Source organism: Coloeus monedula, assembly GCF_965178545.1.
Source record: "Coloeus monedula genome assembly, chromosome: 12".
Lineage (NCBI taxonomy): Eukaryota > Metazoa > Chordata > Aves > Passeriformes > Corvidae > Coloeus > Coloeus monedula.
This window is the reverse complement of record NC_138792.1, coordinates 19,035,485-19,052,125: the sequence shown is the minus strand read 5'-3', so window position 1 is coordinate 19,052,125 and position 16,641 is coordinate 19,035,485. Positions and strand designations below refer to the sequence as shown.

Sequence of the window (16,641 nt, the reverse complement as noted above, 5' to 3'; positions counted from 1 at the left end):
CAGCCCCAGGTTGACCTGACCACTAAAATTCACCTTCAAAGTAACATAAATGACTGGAAAATGGGACGAGGAGTGTGGGTAGGTCCATGTAGGATTGGGGTTGGGATTTTCATCTTGAAAACCAGGATTTTGGTGGTGCAAGAGTAAGATTTGATGATTCTTGCACGTTCCTTCCAACTCAGGATATTCTGTGATTCTATGAAAACCAGTAACAACCCTAAGCACTCAAATAATTATGAATGTTCCTAAAATAATTGCAGGGTTTTGAACAGAGGGTTCATTTGTGTTTATTCGTTTTTTGCTCCTCAGTTGTTGGGGTTGGCAGTGCTCAATGCTTCCAGTTTTGTTCTTCCCAAATATTAGGGAAACATTTCTTTCTTAAATGAAAACAGAGACTCTCATGGAATTCCATGTCTATGACACAGGACTTATAGGAAAAAGCCCTACTGGAGGAGAACAAGGCCAGGAAGGGCTGGAAGAGGTTGTCCTCCTCCCCAAAGGCAGGACAAGGCCACCACGGGATCCTTTATGGCTGTGATCGGTAGGATGAAGACCCCACGAATTCCCAGACAATGTGTTCCAGGACTTGGAAGGGTTTCTCCTGGAAGGGACAGCCTTGTGGGAAACTCACTCTGCCCCCAGGGTCTGGGACCACAGACCTGGCATGGGACCACCCAGCTCTCGGAGCCCACCCAGGGGAGCTCACCAGGAGCCCATCCCAGGGATGTACTGGCGACAGTCCTTGGTGCTGGGCCGTTCCCGGAGATCTGGGGATGGCTCTGATGTCTCCCGGCGCTGCTGAGCTGCTCTGCATTATCTGATCCTCCAAAAGCAGCTGGAATCCTCCTCTGCAGCGCCACCTCCTCTGCTGCCATTAACACCTTTTATTTAATCCTTTCTTTCCTTTGACTTCTCTTCAGGCCACCTCTCGAGTTTGTTCAGATAATTTCTAATTTCTGAGTTCAGATTTCCTGGCGGCCTGTGAGCATCACGCAGTACCTTACTCGTCTCATTATCCCTCTCGCTATCAATTAAATCCACTGACCGGGAATAGAACCAGCACAGGCTTTGCCGACTCCTTTTGATGAGTTTTAAGGTCCTTCCAAACCAAGCCAGGTGTGATTCTACGGTTCCCTCTCCAAACCCACTCCTCTCTCTGGTTCACTCTTTCCCAGGCTGTTTTCCACCTTCCATTATTTTCCAGCACTGAGAATGAATCTTTAAAAAGCTGGAGAAGACAGCGACAACCGCCCCAAAACACGGCAGACCCCTGGGCACAGCGTGCTCGGCCGTGTCCCCGGCAGAGCGGAGACAGCGCTGCCCGTGCCCGGGGTCGGTGGCGTTTGGCATCCTCCGCTGGCTGCAGACACAGAGACTGGCGAGACTGCGGTCACCGGGACCGGGATCGGGTCCATCCGCACCGGGATTGGGATCGGGAAGGGGATGTGGGCCGGGACAGGGACTGCGATCAGGACCGGGACTGGGACCTGAGTCGGAATCGGGACGGGGCCCTCCTGCACCGCACTGAGCACGGGCCCACCCATCACCAGGGTGACAGGGACAGGGATCGGGATCGGGATCGCAGGACACGCAGCGGGGCGTGGCTCCGGGCCAGGGTGACCCCGCCCCTCCTTTACATAACCCGGCCCCGCGGCGTCGCTGCCGCTGCCCAGCCCCCGCCCCTGCCCGCTCCGGGCCCCGCCCCCGGCCGGACGCTGAGGCGGCGCTGCCGCGGCCGAGCCCCGCCCCTCTCCCGCCAGGCCCCGCCCCGTTCGCGGCCCGGCCCCGCCCCCTGGCGGGGCGCTGGCGGCCCGGCCGCGCAGCCCGCGGTGCCCGGCGCGCCCCGGGAGCAGCAGCGCTGGGGCCGCTCCGCGCCGCTCCGCCCGAGCGCACCATGGGCGCGGAGCGCAGGGCGGCGGCGCCGGCTCCCCGCGGCTGCGCCTGCGGCGGTGGCGGCGGCAGCTGGCGGCTCTTCCTCGGCTTCTTCGCGCTGTCGCTGGCGCTGCACGTCCTGACGCTGGGCTGTTACCTGGAGCTGCGCTCCGAGCTCCGCCGCGACCGCGGCCCGCAGCCCGCGGCCCCGCCGCGCCGGGACGGGACGGCGGCAGCGCCCGGAGCCCCGGCCGGGGGCCGCCCGCAGCGCGCGGCCGAGGGCGCGGAGCGGCGCCAGCAGGTGGGTCCGGCCGGGGGCGGGGGGACCGCGGGGGCTCTGCGCTGCTCGGGGCCATCCCCTGGCTCCATCCCCGCGCTCGGGTGTCGCGCCCCGGGACGCTTCGGAACGGCCCCTCGGGGGTGTTTAGTGGAAAAAGGGGGAGAGCCCCGAGCTCGCGGTGCGGGGGTGAAGGGTGGGGGGAGTTCGCCGGGGCTGGGGGTGACGGGCTGCGGGGCAGCCTGCGCTCCACCTGCTGCCCGCCGTCTCCCTATCGCGACAGGCCCGCCGTGTGTCCCGACAGCCCAGCCTCGGCCGGGGGTAGCGGCTCTGCCCCGGCTTTTGCGGGGACCCCCAGGGCGCGGGGTGCTGCGGCCGGGGAGCCCCGCACGGCTCGGCCCCGCACCCGCCGTGGGCGCTGGGTCCCGGTCCCGCACGGCCTCCGCTCGCTCCCCTCCCTTCCTCCTCCTGCGCTGGGTTCGTGATTTCAACTCTCCCCCAACCCAGGTACATCTTTTGGGTGATGCCTCAGTGTCCCCCCCGCAGCAGCTCCTCATCCTGTGCAGGACAGGTGGGCAGCAGCCTCCCAGTTGTCCCCGCCGGTGTCCCCAGCCCCTGGGGGGGTCGCCTGTCTCGAGAGCCTCTGGGAGAGCCGGAGCGGAGCTGGGGCCTCCGCTCGCAAACTTAGCTCATTTTTTCCAGGCACGAAACCTCGCTGCGAGCAGGATAAGCTGGAGGAAGGAGTTTCCTCCCCTCCGAGCCTCCCGAGCGGATGGCCCGCTCCCCCAAGGTGCCGGGTGGCTTTGCCGCAGAGTCGCAGCGGGGTTTCGGGGGAGATGCCAAGCCCTGCCTCGGCACCCCAGCGGTCCTCGCCTCTCTGGTTATCAGTGTGTGGGGGGAAGGACAAAAATAGCTTTGATAAAGCGGCGAGTTTGGAACTCTTCCTCCCACTTGGCAGCGGGAGCCGTTCCGCTGCGCCGGCCTCGGCTGCCCCCGGGAAAGCCGGGCTTGCGCTTCCTTCGCTGCCTGGATCCCGCAGCTTCCCATCATAAATCCAAGTTCAGCGTTGAACCGGAGGGAAGCCGAGCTCCCGGGTCATCGCTCTGCGCTCTCCCCTCGCTGCCCCTCGAGCCGTGTCAACACAGAGGGAGCCGGAGCAGTTTGATGTCGTGCTGGGATTCCTGGGTTGTCTTGGAATAGCGCGCAGCTGGAGTGCCTTTCATGTTATCGTGCTGGATCTGTTTAGGCTTTCGAGCTCTTCTTTCCAGCGAGTGTATAATGAAATACCAGGGCAAATACTTGAGGCGTTCATAAATTACAGCGTTAGATAATTTGTCTCTGGATGCGGACGGAGCTCCAAGCGTCGCTCGCTGCAGCTGACGGACTCCAGATAAGGTAACGCTAATTATTTATTTCTTTATTCTACATCTGGCCTGTCAGGCTTGAGATGAAATATTCTTTGGGGCACATTGAAGCAGTTGGATTGGAGAGAGAGTTTGTTGGTAGTAGGGACATGGGGAAGGAAGGCTGAGCGTCCCGAGCCACTCTGGTTGGGAACGGCTGCTGTGACAACGTGTGATTAATGGGATTTTTAGTGGTGCTGCTCACCCGTTTCTCGCTGATTTTCTGCCTTGAGTCGATGTGCAGCTAAAACAAGCACTTCGGGTGTCCTGGGGTGCTGTGGGTGCATCCCTTCAGTGATTAAAGCAGTGAAACGAGGGCTTTGCAAACAGCTTTATTTAGCAAGTTATCATCAAGCTTTGGGGTACGAGTGGGGTTCCTGGCAGCTTTTCTAAACTGCACTGCTGATAAACCCAAAGTGTGATCCCATACATGTGATGGTTGCATAAATTAGGCCAAAATTACTAAATAATTAATTCAAGAGATGTGATCAATGACATTTCTCTCCTGGGGACCATGGTCAGAGCCAGGGTTCATTTGAGGGGGACCCGACGTCCCAATGGCCATTGTCATGTGGGCCCTCAAAAGTCCTTCAGCTGCTGAGGTGTCCTCGGTGAAGAGGCCGAGTGCTGACTGTGTGTTGTGATTGTACAAACTGATTTAAACCCAAAAGGTACTCCTCTTCCTGACCCATTTTTCTTTATTTTTAAATTATTTTGTTCCCCCCCCCCCCCCCCACCTTCCTGACCTGAGGCAGGAGGAAGAGGAGTGCAGGGGAAAGGATGGGGAGCGATGGTCAGTGCTGAGATTTTGGCTGAAACCTCACCTGGCTGCGTGCCAGAAATGACCTCATGACAGGAGTGAGATTTGGCAGCTCGATAACGCCCCGCTTCCCTATCTCACAGGGTATCCAAATATGTAACTCATTTGGGATAGAAGGGCAGATTTTCATGGCAGAGGTTGAGGCATTGTAGTTCCACGTCTTTGTCCCAGAACCCGCCGGGTGTTGCATCACCACGTTGGCTGCGAGATGAGGAGTTTGTTAGAGCTGCTTTAATTCGTTGACTCTTCAGTGGCTCGGAGGTGTGAGAGAGGGTTTGGGGAGTGGTGGAGCCTTGGCTGGTGGTATAAAATCCAAATAATTCCTCCGGATGGGTGTGCTGTGGGATGGGAGAGGGATTCTGTCAGGCGGGCTCTGCTCGCAGAGATCCACATCAGGACACTGTGTCCCTTTAGAGGGGTTTGGGCCTAAATTAAATCGTGTTTTGCTGTCAAAAAATCATCCAATCATCCTTGCTATATTTGAGCTGTGCAGAGCATCATTCCCATGCTTTTTTCCAACTAAATCCATGTCGTGCCACATTTCTACCAAAACTTGGGTTTTGGCCAATGCTGGGTGAAGTGAGTGCCCTGAGAGTGTCCCAAGATGGGGATAAAAACTGCCAAAGCCTGGGAATTGGATCAAATGCCGTCTGTTTTGTCAAACTAATTGTGGAGGCACTTGCAGCTGGTGGGGGGAGGGAGAGGAGCTGCTGAGTCATCCAAAAAAATGTGCTGAGCAGCAATTTGCTTGCTGGCATTTCACCTTCCCGGTGCCAAGGTGTCTGTTCTCAGTCTCCACTTTGCACCGTTTTAACAAGGGATGTTCCCACTTTGGAGCAGTGCCCACATCGGCATTCCTGACCTGGGCATTGCCTTCATGGAATCTCAGAATGGTTTGGGTTCAAAGGGATCTCAAAGCCCATCCAGTGCCACCCCCTGCCATGGGCAGGGACACCTCCCACTAGCCCAGTTTGCTCCAAGCCCCATCCAGCCTGGCCTTGGACACTTCCAGGGATCCTGGGGCAGCCACAGCTTCTCTGGGCACCCTGTTCCAGGGCCTCACTGCCCTCACAGGGGGGAATTTCTTCCTTTCTTTTCGCTCACCACTGTGAAACTGTAGTTATTTTGCCCTTTTTTGTCAATTCTGGCTCCAGAATAGGAGACAGCACTTGGTGTGATTGGCACAAAGGCTCTAAAAGTGTTAAAGCTGCTTCAGAGGCTTCTCCCGCCCTGAGCATACCTGGAGCTCATCCATGCGTCCTCATCCCTGTGTCTGGTTCCTGTATCCCAGCTGAAACCTGCCCAACGTGCTGAAAGCTTTGAGCAGATCTCGTGCTGGAAAGGCTTCTCCAGGAGCAGCCTCAGCACAGGGTCCTGTGGGCTCAGACCTTTAAATCCCTGTTCAGGGCCCATGTGTTGGGATTTCAGGGGCTCTGATCCCGGGTTAGGGAAAGGCTGGGTGTGTGCAGAGGAAAGATGGTGATTAGGGCTGTGCCTCATGGTGGGTTTTCTCTCAAATTCCACTTTGTGGCCGTGCTTGTAGCTGGAGGAAGCTCTCAGAGGGCAATAAAGGGAGCCGGCAGAGCTCTGTGGCAAATGTCAGGCTATGGTTACCTTCATTCACAACTCAAATTCTCGTATTGCTGCTGCTGTGCCTATGAATATTCCATGCAAAATTTGGCTTCAGTCCAGAACTCCTCCTGTTGAGATGCTGCAGAGTGGCAGGAGCGTGGCAGTGGCTGTGGGATGTGCTGCATCCCTTGGGAAATTAAATACAACGGGAGCTCTTCCCGATGGCTGGAGGTGCATCCCTGCGTGTCCTGTGGGGTGAATTCCTGGTTTGAGGAGAAACCTTTGGCTGTGTGGGAACAGCCCAGCTGGTCCTTGGGAGCTGAGGAATCACAGAAGGGTTTGGGTTGGAGGCGACCTCTCAAGGCTATCGAGTCCAAACCCTCTGCCACGGGCAGGGGCATCTTCAACTCAATCAGGACTTTCCCAAAGTCCTTATTCCCAGATTTATGGTGCTGCAAGGGTGCCTTTCCTTCTGCTCCCCAGTCTCCTCCACAGCTGAGCTGGCGTTCCTTTATTTCTATTTTCTGCTCATTCCATGAAGGATAAAAACTGTGACTTTATGTGAGGACCAGGATGTTTTATCAGCACTTACTGAGTTCCTTGATGGAGAATGTTGTTGCCAGAGTAAGTGTTTGACTGATCCGTGAGCAAATTGCAGGGTTTTTCCACAATTTTTCGATGAGTTCCCTGGCGAACCCTCAAACCTGGGTTTTTAACGGCATTCAGTGGCATTGCAAAGTTATCTTCCCCTTAACCCCAGAGTAAATAGTGCTGTATCAACCCCATATTATTTTAACCTTTTAACATTATTTTTCTTACCACATAATAACATAAATCTTCCCTGCTCTCCCATACACATGTAGTGTCTTGTAATGCTAATTAAACTGCACACCACCCTAATTTTGCTCTCAGACTAATCCAATATATTTTTCTTGACTGGAAGCCAAACCCTGAGAGCTTCAGAGCATGCGGAGCTCTCATTCCAGTCTTATTATATGTTAATGGCTTTATATTTTAATATCTTTCAACACTTGGGGAGGTTGTTATTTTTAGAGGTGTCTGGCTGCAGAAGGTACCGGTCCGTGGGGGGTTTGGGGGATGCGAAGCACTGAGTAAACTCCGTGCAGTGAGTAAGTGGGAAGTGTGTCTCTGAAGAGGTGTAATCTGTCAGGATCCATTGTGCACGAACGTGGAATTACAGGGAGGTTTGGATGCGATTTTTACCGTGGTTAAGTGGGAGATTTGGCTGCAGTTTTACCGTGGTTAAGTGGGAGATTTGGCTGCACTTTTGCCGTGGTTAAGTGGGAGATTTGGCTGCACTTTTGCCGTGGTTAAGCGCCTTTATGGGGCGGTTGCAGTGGTAAGCACTCTCTCGTTAAACTCTGGGTTTGTGTGCTAATGGTGCCGATGCCAGTCGGGCCTGGATGCTACTACAGCGGGAATAATCACTCCCAGATGGGTGTGGATGGAAACGAGCTCTTTCCCTAAGCCCAAATGAAACGCTGTTGTAAGTGCAAAGTCCTAATGATGCAGGACCCCACTGATGGGGTGCCAGCCCTGTAACGTCTTCCAAATGGAATTGCCGGCATCCTCCTGCCTGGCCGCACCTCAGCTCTGGGGATGGAGCTGAGATGCGCTCCTTGGGGATGGCTCTTGCAGTAGAATCCCAGGATCTGCTGAATTGGAAGGATCCCGTCAGGTTCGGGGTTCATTGCACAGTGTGGGGTTGAGATGTGTGGCTTTGCAGCCACAGGCATTGCGTGAGATGAGGTGGCATCGTGTGGTGAGGGTCTGTGTGCCTGGTGTGAGGGTCCATGTCCGTGGGGAGGGTTTGTGGGGATGGTCTGTGTTCCATGGTGTGAGGGTCCATGTCCGTGGGGAGGGTTTGTGAGGATGGTCTGTGCTCCATGATGTGAGGGTCCACGTCCATCGTGTGCGGGTTTATGTCCATGGAGAGGGTCCATGTTCTGTGGCTTTGCCGTGGTGGGAGCCGCTTGCTCGGTGGCTTTGTGGCAGTGACTTTGTGGATGTGGCTTTGCCGTGGTGGAGAGTGCAAGGGGTTCTTTGTGCTGCACGGGGCTGAGGTCACTGCTGCTGTGGCAGGGCATGGCCACAATGGCTGGGAGCTGCTGGATGCTCCCAGGAGGGAGGAGGAGGAGAGGGCTGGGGAAGAGTCGCCTCCTGCCAGAGCTGCCTCTGGCTTGGCCCTTGGGAGCTCAGACCCCTCCTGGCTCCCCTCCTGGTGTCCCAGGGGTTAAATCGCATCCCTGTGTGACACCAGGGTTAAATCCCGTGCCGGGCCAGCGGGGTGCTGTCCCTGAGTGTCGCCTTTGTCCTTTAATCGCTCTTTGCAATTCCTGTCACCTCTGGGCTTTCAGCCGCTCCCCAGGCACAAAGCACTCGGAGGGGGGAGACAGGGACGGTGTTCCACGAGCTGGCACTGGAAGTAAAATCCACCTGGGAGTAGGTACAGGCTTTGTGGTTGTAAATTACCTGCAGGTGGGAGGGTTGGGGAGCTGCTGTGTCGGGTTGTCCTGCACAGACCCCATTGTGCTGCTTAATCCCGGAATCCCAGCGTGGTTTGGGTGGGAAAGGACCTTAAAGCTCATCCCATTCCATCCCCTGCCCATGGGCAGGGACACCTTCCACTATCCCAGGTTGTTCCAGCGTGGCCTGGACACTTCCAAGGATGGGGCAACCACAGCTTCTCAGGGCATCTTCCCTGTTGTCTCTTCTCCCTTTTCCATTTGTTATTCTAATTGGATAATGCTGGCATTCCTTCCCAGAGAGTTGAGAAGATCTGAGTGCCCTGTCCAGGAAAAAAAAAAATCAAATACCAATTTTTTAATCTCATTCTTATTTGATGATAATATTTATATTTTCTAAAAATAACTAAATATTTGAATTCTTTCTTATGTTTTCTGATCCATGAGGCAGCAGTGGCTTTCCCCGGGTTTCCCAGGGAAGTGTGGGGCCAGGGATGTGGGGCAGGCACTAATGGCCTAAACAGACCTCTGTGATTCTTCCAGTCCTCTCCACGTGCTGGGCTCTGTGAAATTAATCCAGGAAATCATTTTGGAGCAATTATTTCCTTCAACTTTGCAAACAAGTTGCTGAGCTACCCTTAACCAGCACTTTATTCTAATTTTCCCATGGGATAAGAAAATAGGATAAGGCATTTAAAGCTGGCAGCTGGAACTGTTGCCAGCCCAAGAGGATGGAACAGTTCAGACTCAAAAATGAGGGGTTTATTTTAATTTTTCACTGCAGTTGCTGCTGTTCCTGTGGCTGCAGGAAGGCTCTGCCTGGAAAACTTGAATTCTCACGTTTTCCCATAAAATGTAACCTATGGCGGGAAAATGGGATCAAACAAGGAATCGCTGGATGGGCAGCTGATGAGGTGCATTTAGAGAGCAGGATGAAGGAAAGAGTTGGGTTTTCTACTGCAGCTGTTTGTATCTTTGGAGTGATAATGGACTCAATGAGTAGCTGGCTGCCTTGGGGCTGTGGATGGGCTTGTTGGTGCTTGCTCCGTCTGTCTGGGGCGTTAACTCTTGCTGGGAAGAGGGGAGATCCCATCCAAGGGCAAGGGAAGCCACCAGGAATTACCTCTGTGTGCTGTCAGTGTAAATTCTGGCAGATTTTTAAGGTCAAAAGGAGGTTTTTCTTCTGGGGGGGCAGGAAGGCAAAGTTCAAAGCTGTTAATTGTCAGTTTTAAAGGATTATTAAATCTTCTTTTGGGCATTATCTTTACTGCCAAGTTGGGGTTTTCTTATGTTGTTGACAGGAGTTTTTCTGGCTCAGAACACGGCTCCTGCACGGATTCCTGGGCTGTGCAGGACCTGGTGGTGAAAGGACAAGGGGTGACGGGTTTAAACTAAGAGGGTTGAATTAGATTGGATATTGGGAAGGAATCCTTCCCTCTGAGGGTGATGAGGCCCTGGCATGGGTTCTGTGGCTTTTCCGTTCCTGGAAGTGTCCAAAGCCAGGTTGGAAGGGTCTTGGAACACTCTGGGCTGGTGGAAGGTGTCCCTGCCCATGGCAGGTGGTGGGATGGGAGGGGCTTTAAGGTCCCTTCTCACCCCGTCCATCCTGGGGTTCATTCTCTGGGATGGGAATGTGTGCAGGAAAAGTCCTTGAACTGAAAGCTTCATCTGAGCCTTGGGAGCTCAGCACTAATCCTGGCTCAGCTGAGCTTGGCCTCTGTGTGTGGTGAGATGCTGAAACCAAGAGAAAAACCCAACCTTTTGCTGGCAGGGTGGGTTTTGCTTAGGAGATGGGAGAGCCTCCATGCTCAGCACCCGCAGGAATGCTGTCTGATGTAATCCCTGGATCCCCTCTATGGAATCCAGCACTGCAGACTCGGTCTGGTGCATCTCCCGCGTGTCTCCAGGGGCTGGTTCTTATTTTGGGCTCAGCACCAGCAGCAGAGGAGAAGGAGAATCCCTGTGCCAATGCCAGGAATGCTGGGAGCCAGTACATTCCTAATAAAAGCAGGGTTTCACTTCAAACACAGGTGCTCGGCAGGTCGTTCACACTCCCCTGTGCGGCTGCGAGGCTTGGGCAGCTCCAGATGTGCTGTGTCCGAGTCCTGGCTGGGATGGAGCTGCAGGACGAGCTCTGGGAAGCTGAGGTCTTCAAGTGTTAAATCCCAAGCACTGCTCCTGCAGGCTCAGCTCCGATCCCGGCGTCTGGCGCACGTTTCCAACAACAGCCTGGATTTGCCAAGGAAAATGACGCTGGATGTAGCAAGGAGCTGTCAACTCTTTCCTCCCTACGCTGCTGGGCAGCTTTTCTCCTGCTTTTCGGAATAACTGGGCTGTTTGGAAGTGATCTGGAATTTGGGGTTCCCAGCGATGCTTTCATCCCCTTCCCTCCATCCTCACCCCATTCCAGACAGCAGCACCTCACACGGGGGCTGTGGGGTCCCTCTGCAATCCCGTTGCTGAGGTGAGGGCTGGGTGTCACGTTAAAGCTGGGAATAACTCAAGTTCTTCTCGTCTGGTACCTAAATGTTGGACCAGGGGGATTTTGGCTGGAATATTTAAGAGCTTGTTTCTAAAAAAGGCTTTCTGAGCCTGGATTTGTGCAGATGGGTTCAGGGGAAGATTCCCAGAGACCCCTGGACTGGTGTTCGCCCACCTTGCTGACCATGAGCTTCTCTCTTGGGTCCTTCTGACTCAAAACTTTTTTTCCCATCTCTGAAGATGCTGAAACCCAATTTATAAATGATAATTCTGCTAACGAGGGTTCATGGGGTGGTTGGAGCAGCCACCCTTCAGTCAGATCCCTGTGAAGATCCCGTGTGGCTTCAAGTGCATCAGGTACTGAAGGAGTTAAAAATTCCTGCTGCTGGTGCACACGAGCAGCGCCAGGTATCTCCCAGGGGATCCAAGTTTGCTCTCTGAAATCTGGCAAATAGCAAAAATTTTGATGTCTGTGAACAGCAATCACACCCTGAGGCCATGACGGCTGACAGGGAAGGGCTCCTGACATATTTACCGAACAATTTTCTTATCATGAAGTGCTCAAAAAGCCCAAACCTGGAGAACAATAGCAACAAAAACCCCACTTCGGGGTTTGTCAGCAGATGCAGCTTGGAGATAAATGATTTTTGCTTTTTGTTTGACTCCTTGGCATTTAGGGGTTAATTGGAGCGAAGCCAAGTGTGGTGAGATAGTGCCTGAATCAGAGTTTTAAAAACACTAGTGTTGGAAGGGTTTTAACTTTTAACTTCTGTGAGGCTCTTAGAGGCTGGTGAAGAGGTAGGTTAGAAACAACTAAAGGAGAACATTTGGGTTGGGCAGTAAAAATTGACTGTGGGAAGGGCAGCCTGGGACCCCAAAAGTCATCTCAGCCCCCACCCCAGCTGCGCTTCCCCTTGTGCTGGGGCTGGAATTGGTCTGAAGTATTATTAAATGGTAATAAAGGGGAATTAAATGGGAATAAATGTCTCTGTGAGGGTGTTGTGTCCCGTGTTCATCCACCAGCCCCTCTGTCCTGGTTGTTGTGTGTGTTTGGAGAATGAAGGAAAACCACATTTGTGAGACACGGGGGCACTTAGACACAAAACATCAGGAACAAAGTGGTAATGTTGGTCCTGATCCAGCTGCTCCCCTTGAGTTCACTCTGATACAGAAAGGCACTGGCCTGAAACTGGTCCAGAGGGTGTCCAGGATGCTCTGTGAACTCTGGCATGTGGAATTCTGAGCAATAAAACTTTGGAAGTGCGGCCTTCAAGGGCTATTGTGGAAGGAAGGGCATAAGAAACATGACACTGGGATTGTGATTCCTGGCAGGAATGCTTTGCAATGGGGAAATTTCAGTTTGGTTTGTGTTGCTTACATGCCTTTCTTCTCGCTGAAGGGCAAATGACAGCGTCAGCATTAAATGTGAGGAGCTGACATCTTCCCATGAAATATGCCCGCCGTCCCCAGAACAGAGCTGGAATTATTGCTGCTCCAGAAATCTGCCTTCCCTGGTCTCTACTTTTGGTCTTACCCTGAAAGGGACCCAACTGAAATGTTCCTGCTGATAAAGAGGTTGGTTGTGGTGGGAATTGTGCTCCGGGGAGAGGTCTGAGAGCAGGAGGAGCCGTGGCTGAGCTGGATATCCCCGTGTCCCTTTTGGCCTCTGGGTTCTCGTGTTGGGACGTGTCAGCCTGACGGGCGCCTGAGATGGAACAAAACCCAGGGCAATTGCTTGGATGTTTGGGGTTTTTTTTAAGGCCACTTCTCTGGGTTTGAAGATCTTGAACTTCTGTGGGGAAAATTTATGGTGGTTTAGAGATGGAAGAGATTGGCCATGTTCTCTGCGATGCCCTGTTGGTCCTGTGTCCCCGGCAGCTTCTGTTGTGGTGGCTTTTAGGTTGGTTGGTTCAGCTGGGCTTGGTGTAGCCATGGCTTCACCCCACAGGGTGAGTGATTTAAGGAGCTTTGTTGACTGGGAGCCAGTGGAGATGTGTGTGGCAGCTGGAGCTGCAGGAGGATGAAGAGTCACTCGGTTTATCTTTACATCCAGAGAATTGCGCTGCTCGTGTTGGAGATCAGGAATTGCTCGTTGGGCTGGCTGAGTTTGGGCCCCTCGTGGGTTTTTCCGCCAAGATCTGCCAGAGTTGTTGTCCATGGGGAAGGGGAGCCTGTCAGGCTGCTCAGGAGGTGCAGATTGTTGCATCTGCAGAAGATCAGCAGGGTTGGGCTTTGTTGTTCGAGAGGCTTCAAGGGACACCTTGCATGGAAAGGGCTGTGCAGCCCTGGCACAGGAGTGGTGGAGTCCCCATCCCTGGCGGGATTTAACAGCTGGATGTGGCACCTGGGCACATGGGCAGTGCTGGGGGAATGGTTGGACTCGATCTCAGAGGGCTTTTCCAACCTGAATGATTCCATGATTATTCTCAGGTTTCTGCTATCACTGCACAGTGCTGACATGCTCTGTTTGGAAGAACTTGGGTTATTCCCTGCAGGATCCTTGTTTTCTTCTTTCCCCCTGAAATCTCTGTAACGGAACCGTTTGCAAATAAATGAAGCAGAATTTTTGGCCAGCTCTTGTGCACACCTGTGCATTCCCGTCACCCACCAGGAAATCACTGCCCTGAAATGTTGCTCCTAAAATATTTGCCGAGGAATGGTTTGGGAGAGCTAAAAATTATTCTTTTGAGACTTCTCTCATGGTCACTTGTGAATTAAGGCTGCACAAAAAGAGGTTGTTCAAGCAAATGAACTGTTCTTAGAAGCAGTGGGGTGGGTCAAGATGGGAGCATCCCCTTCCCATGGGCAGGGACACCTTCCACTATCCCATGTTGCTCCAGCCTGGCCTTGGACCCTTCCAGGCATGGGGCAGCCACAGCTTCCTCCATAAAATGATGGAAAACACTGGACTGGAGGGGCTCTGGTGAATATAGGATTATTTAATATACAGGATGATTTAATTTCTGTTTCAGTAGCTCTGTTTGCCATCGGGGGCTGGGGTCAGCTGGGGTGAGGGAGGAGGATGGAGGGGCTGAGGCAGCGAGTCCCTGCTCCACCAAGGCAGGATTTCCAGTAGGAGAATGCCCTTGGAAGAGCGTGTGTTTGTGCCCACAGCCATTAAGCTCCATAATCTTGGTGTCTGTATCGACTTACAAATGAAAGCTTGCAGTAATTTGGAGCAGCATTTGAATTGTGAGTGGTAGTGATGATGCTGAGCTTGTCTTTTAATGCTGAGTTTAGAGGCTTTGAGGTTTGGATTAAAAAAAACTTCAATGAAACCACAAAAAAGACATTGGAAGCATAGCTGAACAGGTGGAACAAATTTGTTAAATCTGTTATTGGGAAAACAGCAACTTGCTTTTAAGAAATAAATCAATCTGCAGCTCAGTGTTTCATAATGAGGAGTGGGATAGGAAAATCTAAAAATATCTCCAAATGAGAGCTAATGCTCCGAAGGAACAGATCCAAACTAGAATATAATATTGCCCATTGTGGTGACAATAAGGATTTTAAAGTTCATTGAGATCCTTGCTGGGATGCAGATGGGACTTGAAGAGCCAGCATATTTCCCTTGGCCGGGTCCAGTTTTTATTTGCATAATAACTTATTATATGTATTGCCAGTAGCTCGCAGAGCCCCTGGTCAGGATTGGGAAACCACGATGAGTTCATCCCCCTCTGCCTGCTGAGACAATATATTCCCCAAGAACTGGGAGGGAGGCATCTCTAGCAACTAAAGCAAGTGATTATGTGCTTGAAAAGGCAGGAAAAAGCAGAGTTTTAACCCTGTGAACCTTTGTGTGCCTCGGATCTTCTCACCAAGACCCATGTCAAGGGTCTTTGTCCTTTGGCTGCCTTTGTCCCTCTCCTTCCTCCTGTGGCGTGAGCTTTGGCAGCTGATTTTGATGAAGTCAGGGAGCTTTTCCAGGTGGAAAATGTGTCCTGGGTTTTCAGGCGATGGGGCATCCGTGCTGTGGTCTCTGTTAATCATGGAACCACGGAATGGTTTGGGTCAAAAGGGGCCTTAAGGATCATCTCGTCCCACCCCCCTTTTCTGCTCCTTTCCTGAATTTCCCCTTCGCTGTTTGGCAGCAGAGCCAGCGCCGCTTCCATTTTTCTTGGAAAGCGATTCCACAGCCTCATCCCTCTCTCTCAGCAGGTTCTTCCTAGTGTTATTCCAGAGTTTTCCTTGCTCAGCAGAGCCTGGGTGCTCTGTCACACCCAGCCAGGCCAGGCTGGGGCACTGCCATCACCTTTCATGCTCCATCATCCCTTTCCTTTGGGACTTGCTGAGGGCTTCTGGGCTCAGGGGGCTTCTTCCAGCGCCGCTGTGGAGTAGCTGCTCCCAACTAACCAAATCCACATGGACAGCTGTTGCTCGGAGGGGAGTGGATAAGTGCATCCATAAAGTTTGGGATTTGTGCCGGAGGGAGCGCAGCTGGTGCATGGCCATTGCTCTCTGGGAGCCCTCAGCACTTAAACCCAGGGAAACAAACCCCAAAACCTCTCCAAAGTCCAGATTCTGGTTGGGGGAAAGAATCAAGGTGATGTGGAGTTGTAAATGGAAATGCCAGTTTTTCACAGCCGGATGTTCCTGTGCACTGGGACCTGGATTGCTCAGGGACAGGGATTGTGTGTGATGGCACAGCTTCAGTTTGGGGGCAGAGAATGTTTACGTGAAACTGCTTTAGGCTGGATTTTAGGAAATGGTTCTTCCCCAGAGGGTTGTCGGGCACTGCCCAGACTTCCCAGGGAATGGGCACGGCCCTGAGGCTGCCAGAGCTCCAGGAGCATTTGGACAATGTTCCCAGGAATGCACAGGGTGGGATTGTTGCGGTGTCTGTGCAGGGCCTGGAGCTGGACTTGGTGATCCATGGGCGTCCCTTCCAACTCAGGATATTCCATGATCCTAGTTTTGGTGTGATGAGCAGGTGGCAGTTGCAGTGCCACTGTCCTCTTCTGTGCCAGGCTGAGATGCCCTCGGGGTGACAAAGGCCAGTGCTGCTGGTGCCTTTGCCATGGTGCCAGGTCCAACCAAACCATCAGGGCTGCCATTTTCCTTTGGAAGCGATTCTGAGTCCAGGGATGCTTTCCATGGCTGGAATTCCCTAACTGCTTTGTAACAGCACTTTCTGCCCCAAACCTCATCTCAAACGTCAAGGATTTATTTCTCACCTCGCAACTGTCACCGTCACCAACGTGGTCATTGACCATCCCAGCTGGGATCTGGATGGATCCACAGGTTTGGAAACTCCTTCTGTTGCTTTAGTGCCGAGAGGGGCTGTTGTGGTGCTAATTTGGGAAGCCCTGCTCTCCATCTGCTCCCGTGGTTTGGGAGAGCTGGGGTGTGATGCCCAGGACCCCCACTCCGACCACGCTGGGGCCATGGGATGGGGCAGGGCCCTGCTGGCCGGGAGCCACCCGGAGCGGCCGGGAGGCAGGGATTTGGCATCCATGGGTGCTGCTGGAGGTGCCAAAGCTTTCAGGAGGTGCCAGGGACTCGCTCCGGCCATGCCGCCGGCGATTTTTCAAGGCCGAGGGGTTGGTGGAGCCTTTGTGTTCCTGCTTTGAAGCCCCGGCCTGAAAGTGTTGTAATGAGATTTTATGATGTATTCTGGCAAGGCCTGGTTATTTTGTGTGTGGATTTATTGTCTAATGAATTGAGTGATTTTGAAATGTTTTGTGCAACGCTTTTTTGGAAAGGACATTGTATTTTGTTTATGGGACGTGT

The 16,641-nt window shown here is 53.2% G+C and overlaps 1 protein-coding gene across 1 annotated transcript in view; it reads left to right on the top strand.

The window, feature by feature from the left end:
* Window positions 1-1,894: 1,894 nt before the first annotated feature.
* Window positions 1,895-16,641, top strand: part of EDA (ectodysplasin A) — a gene marked incomplete at its 5' end in the record, with an annotated part of 61,329 nt that continues 46,582 nt past the window's right edge. Inside the window, one exon of the mRNA XM_082289430.1 lies at window positions 1,895-2,173. Coding sequence (XP_082145556.1) covers window positions 1,895-2,173 — 279 coding nt within the window. The remainder of the gene's footprint in view (window positions 2,174-16,641) is intronic.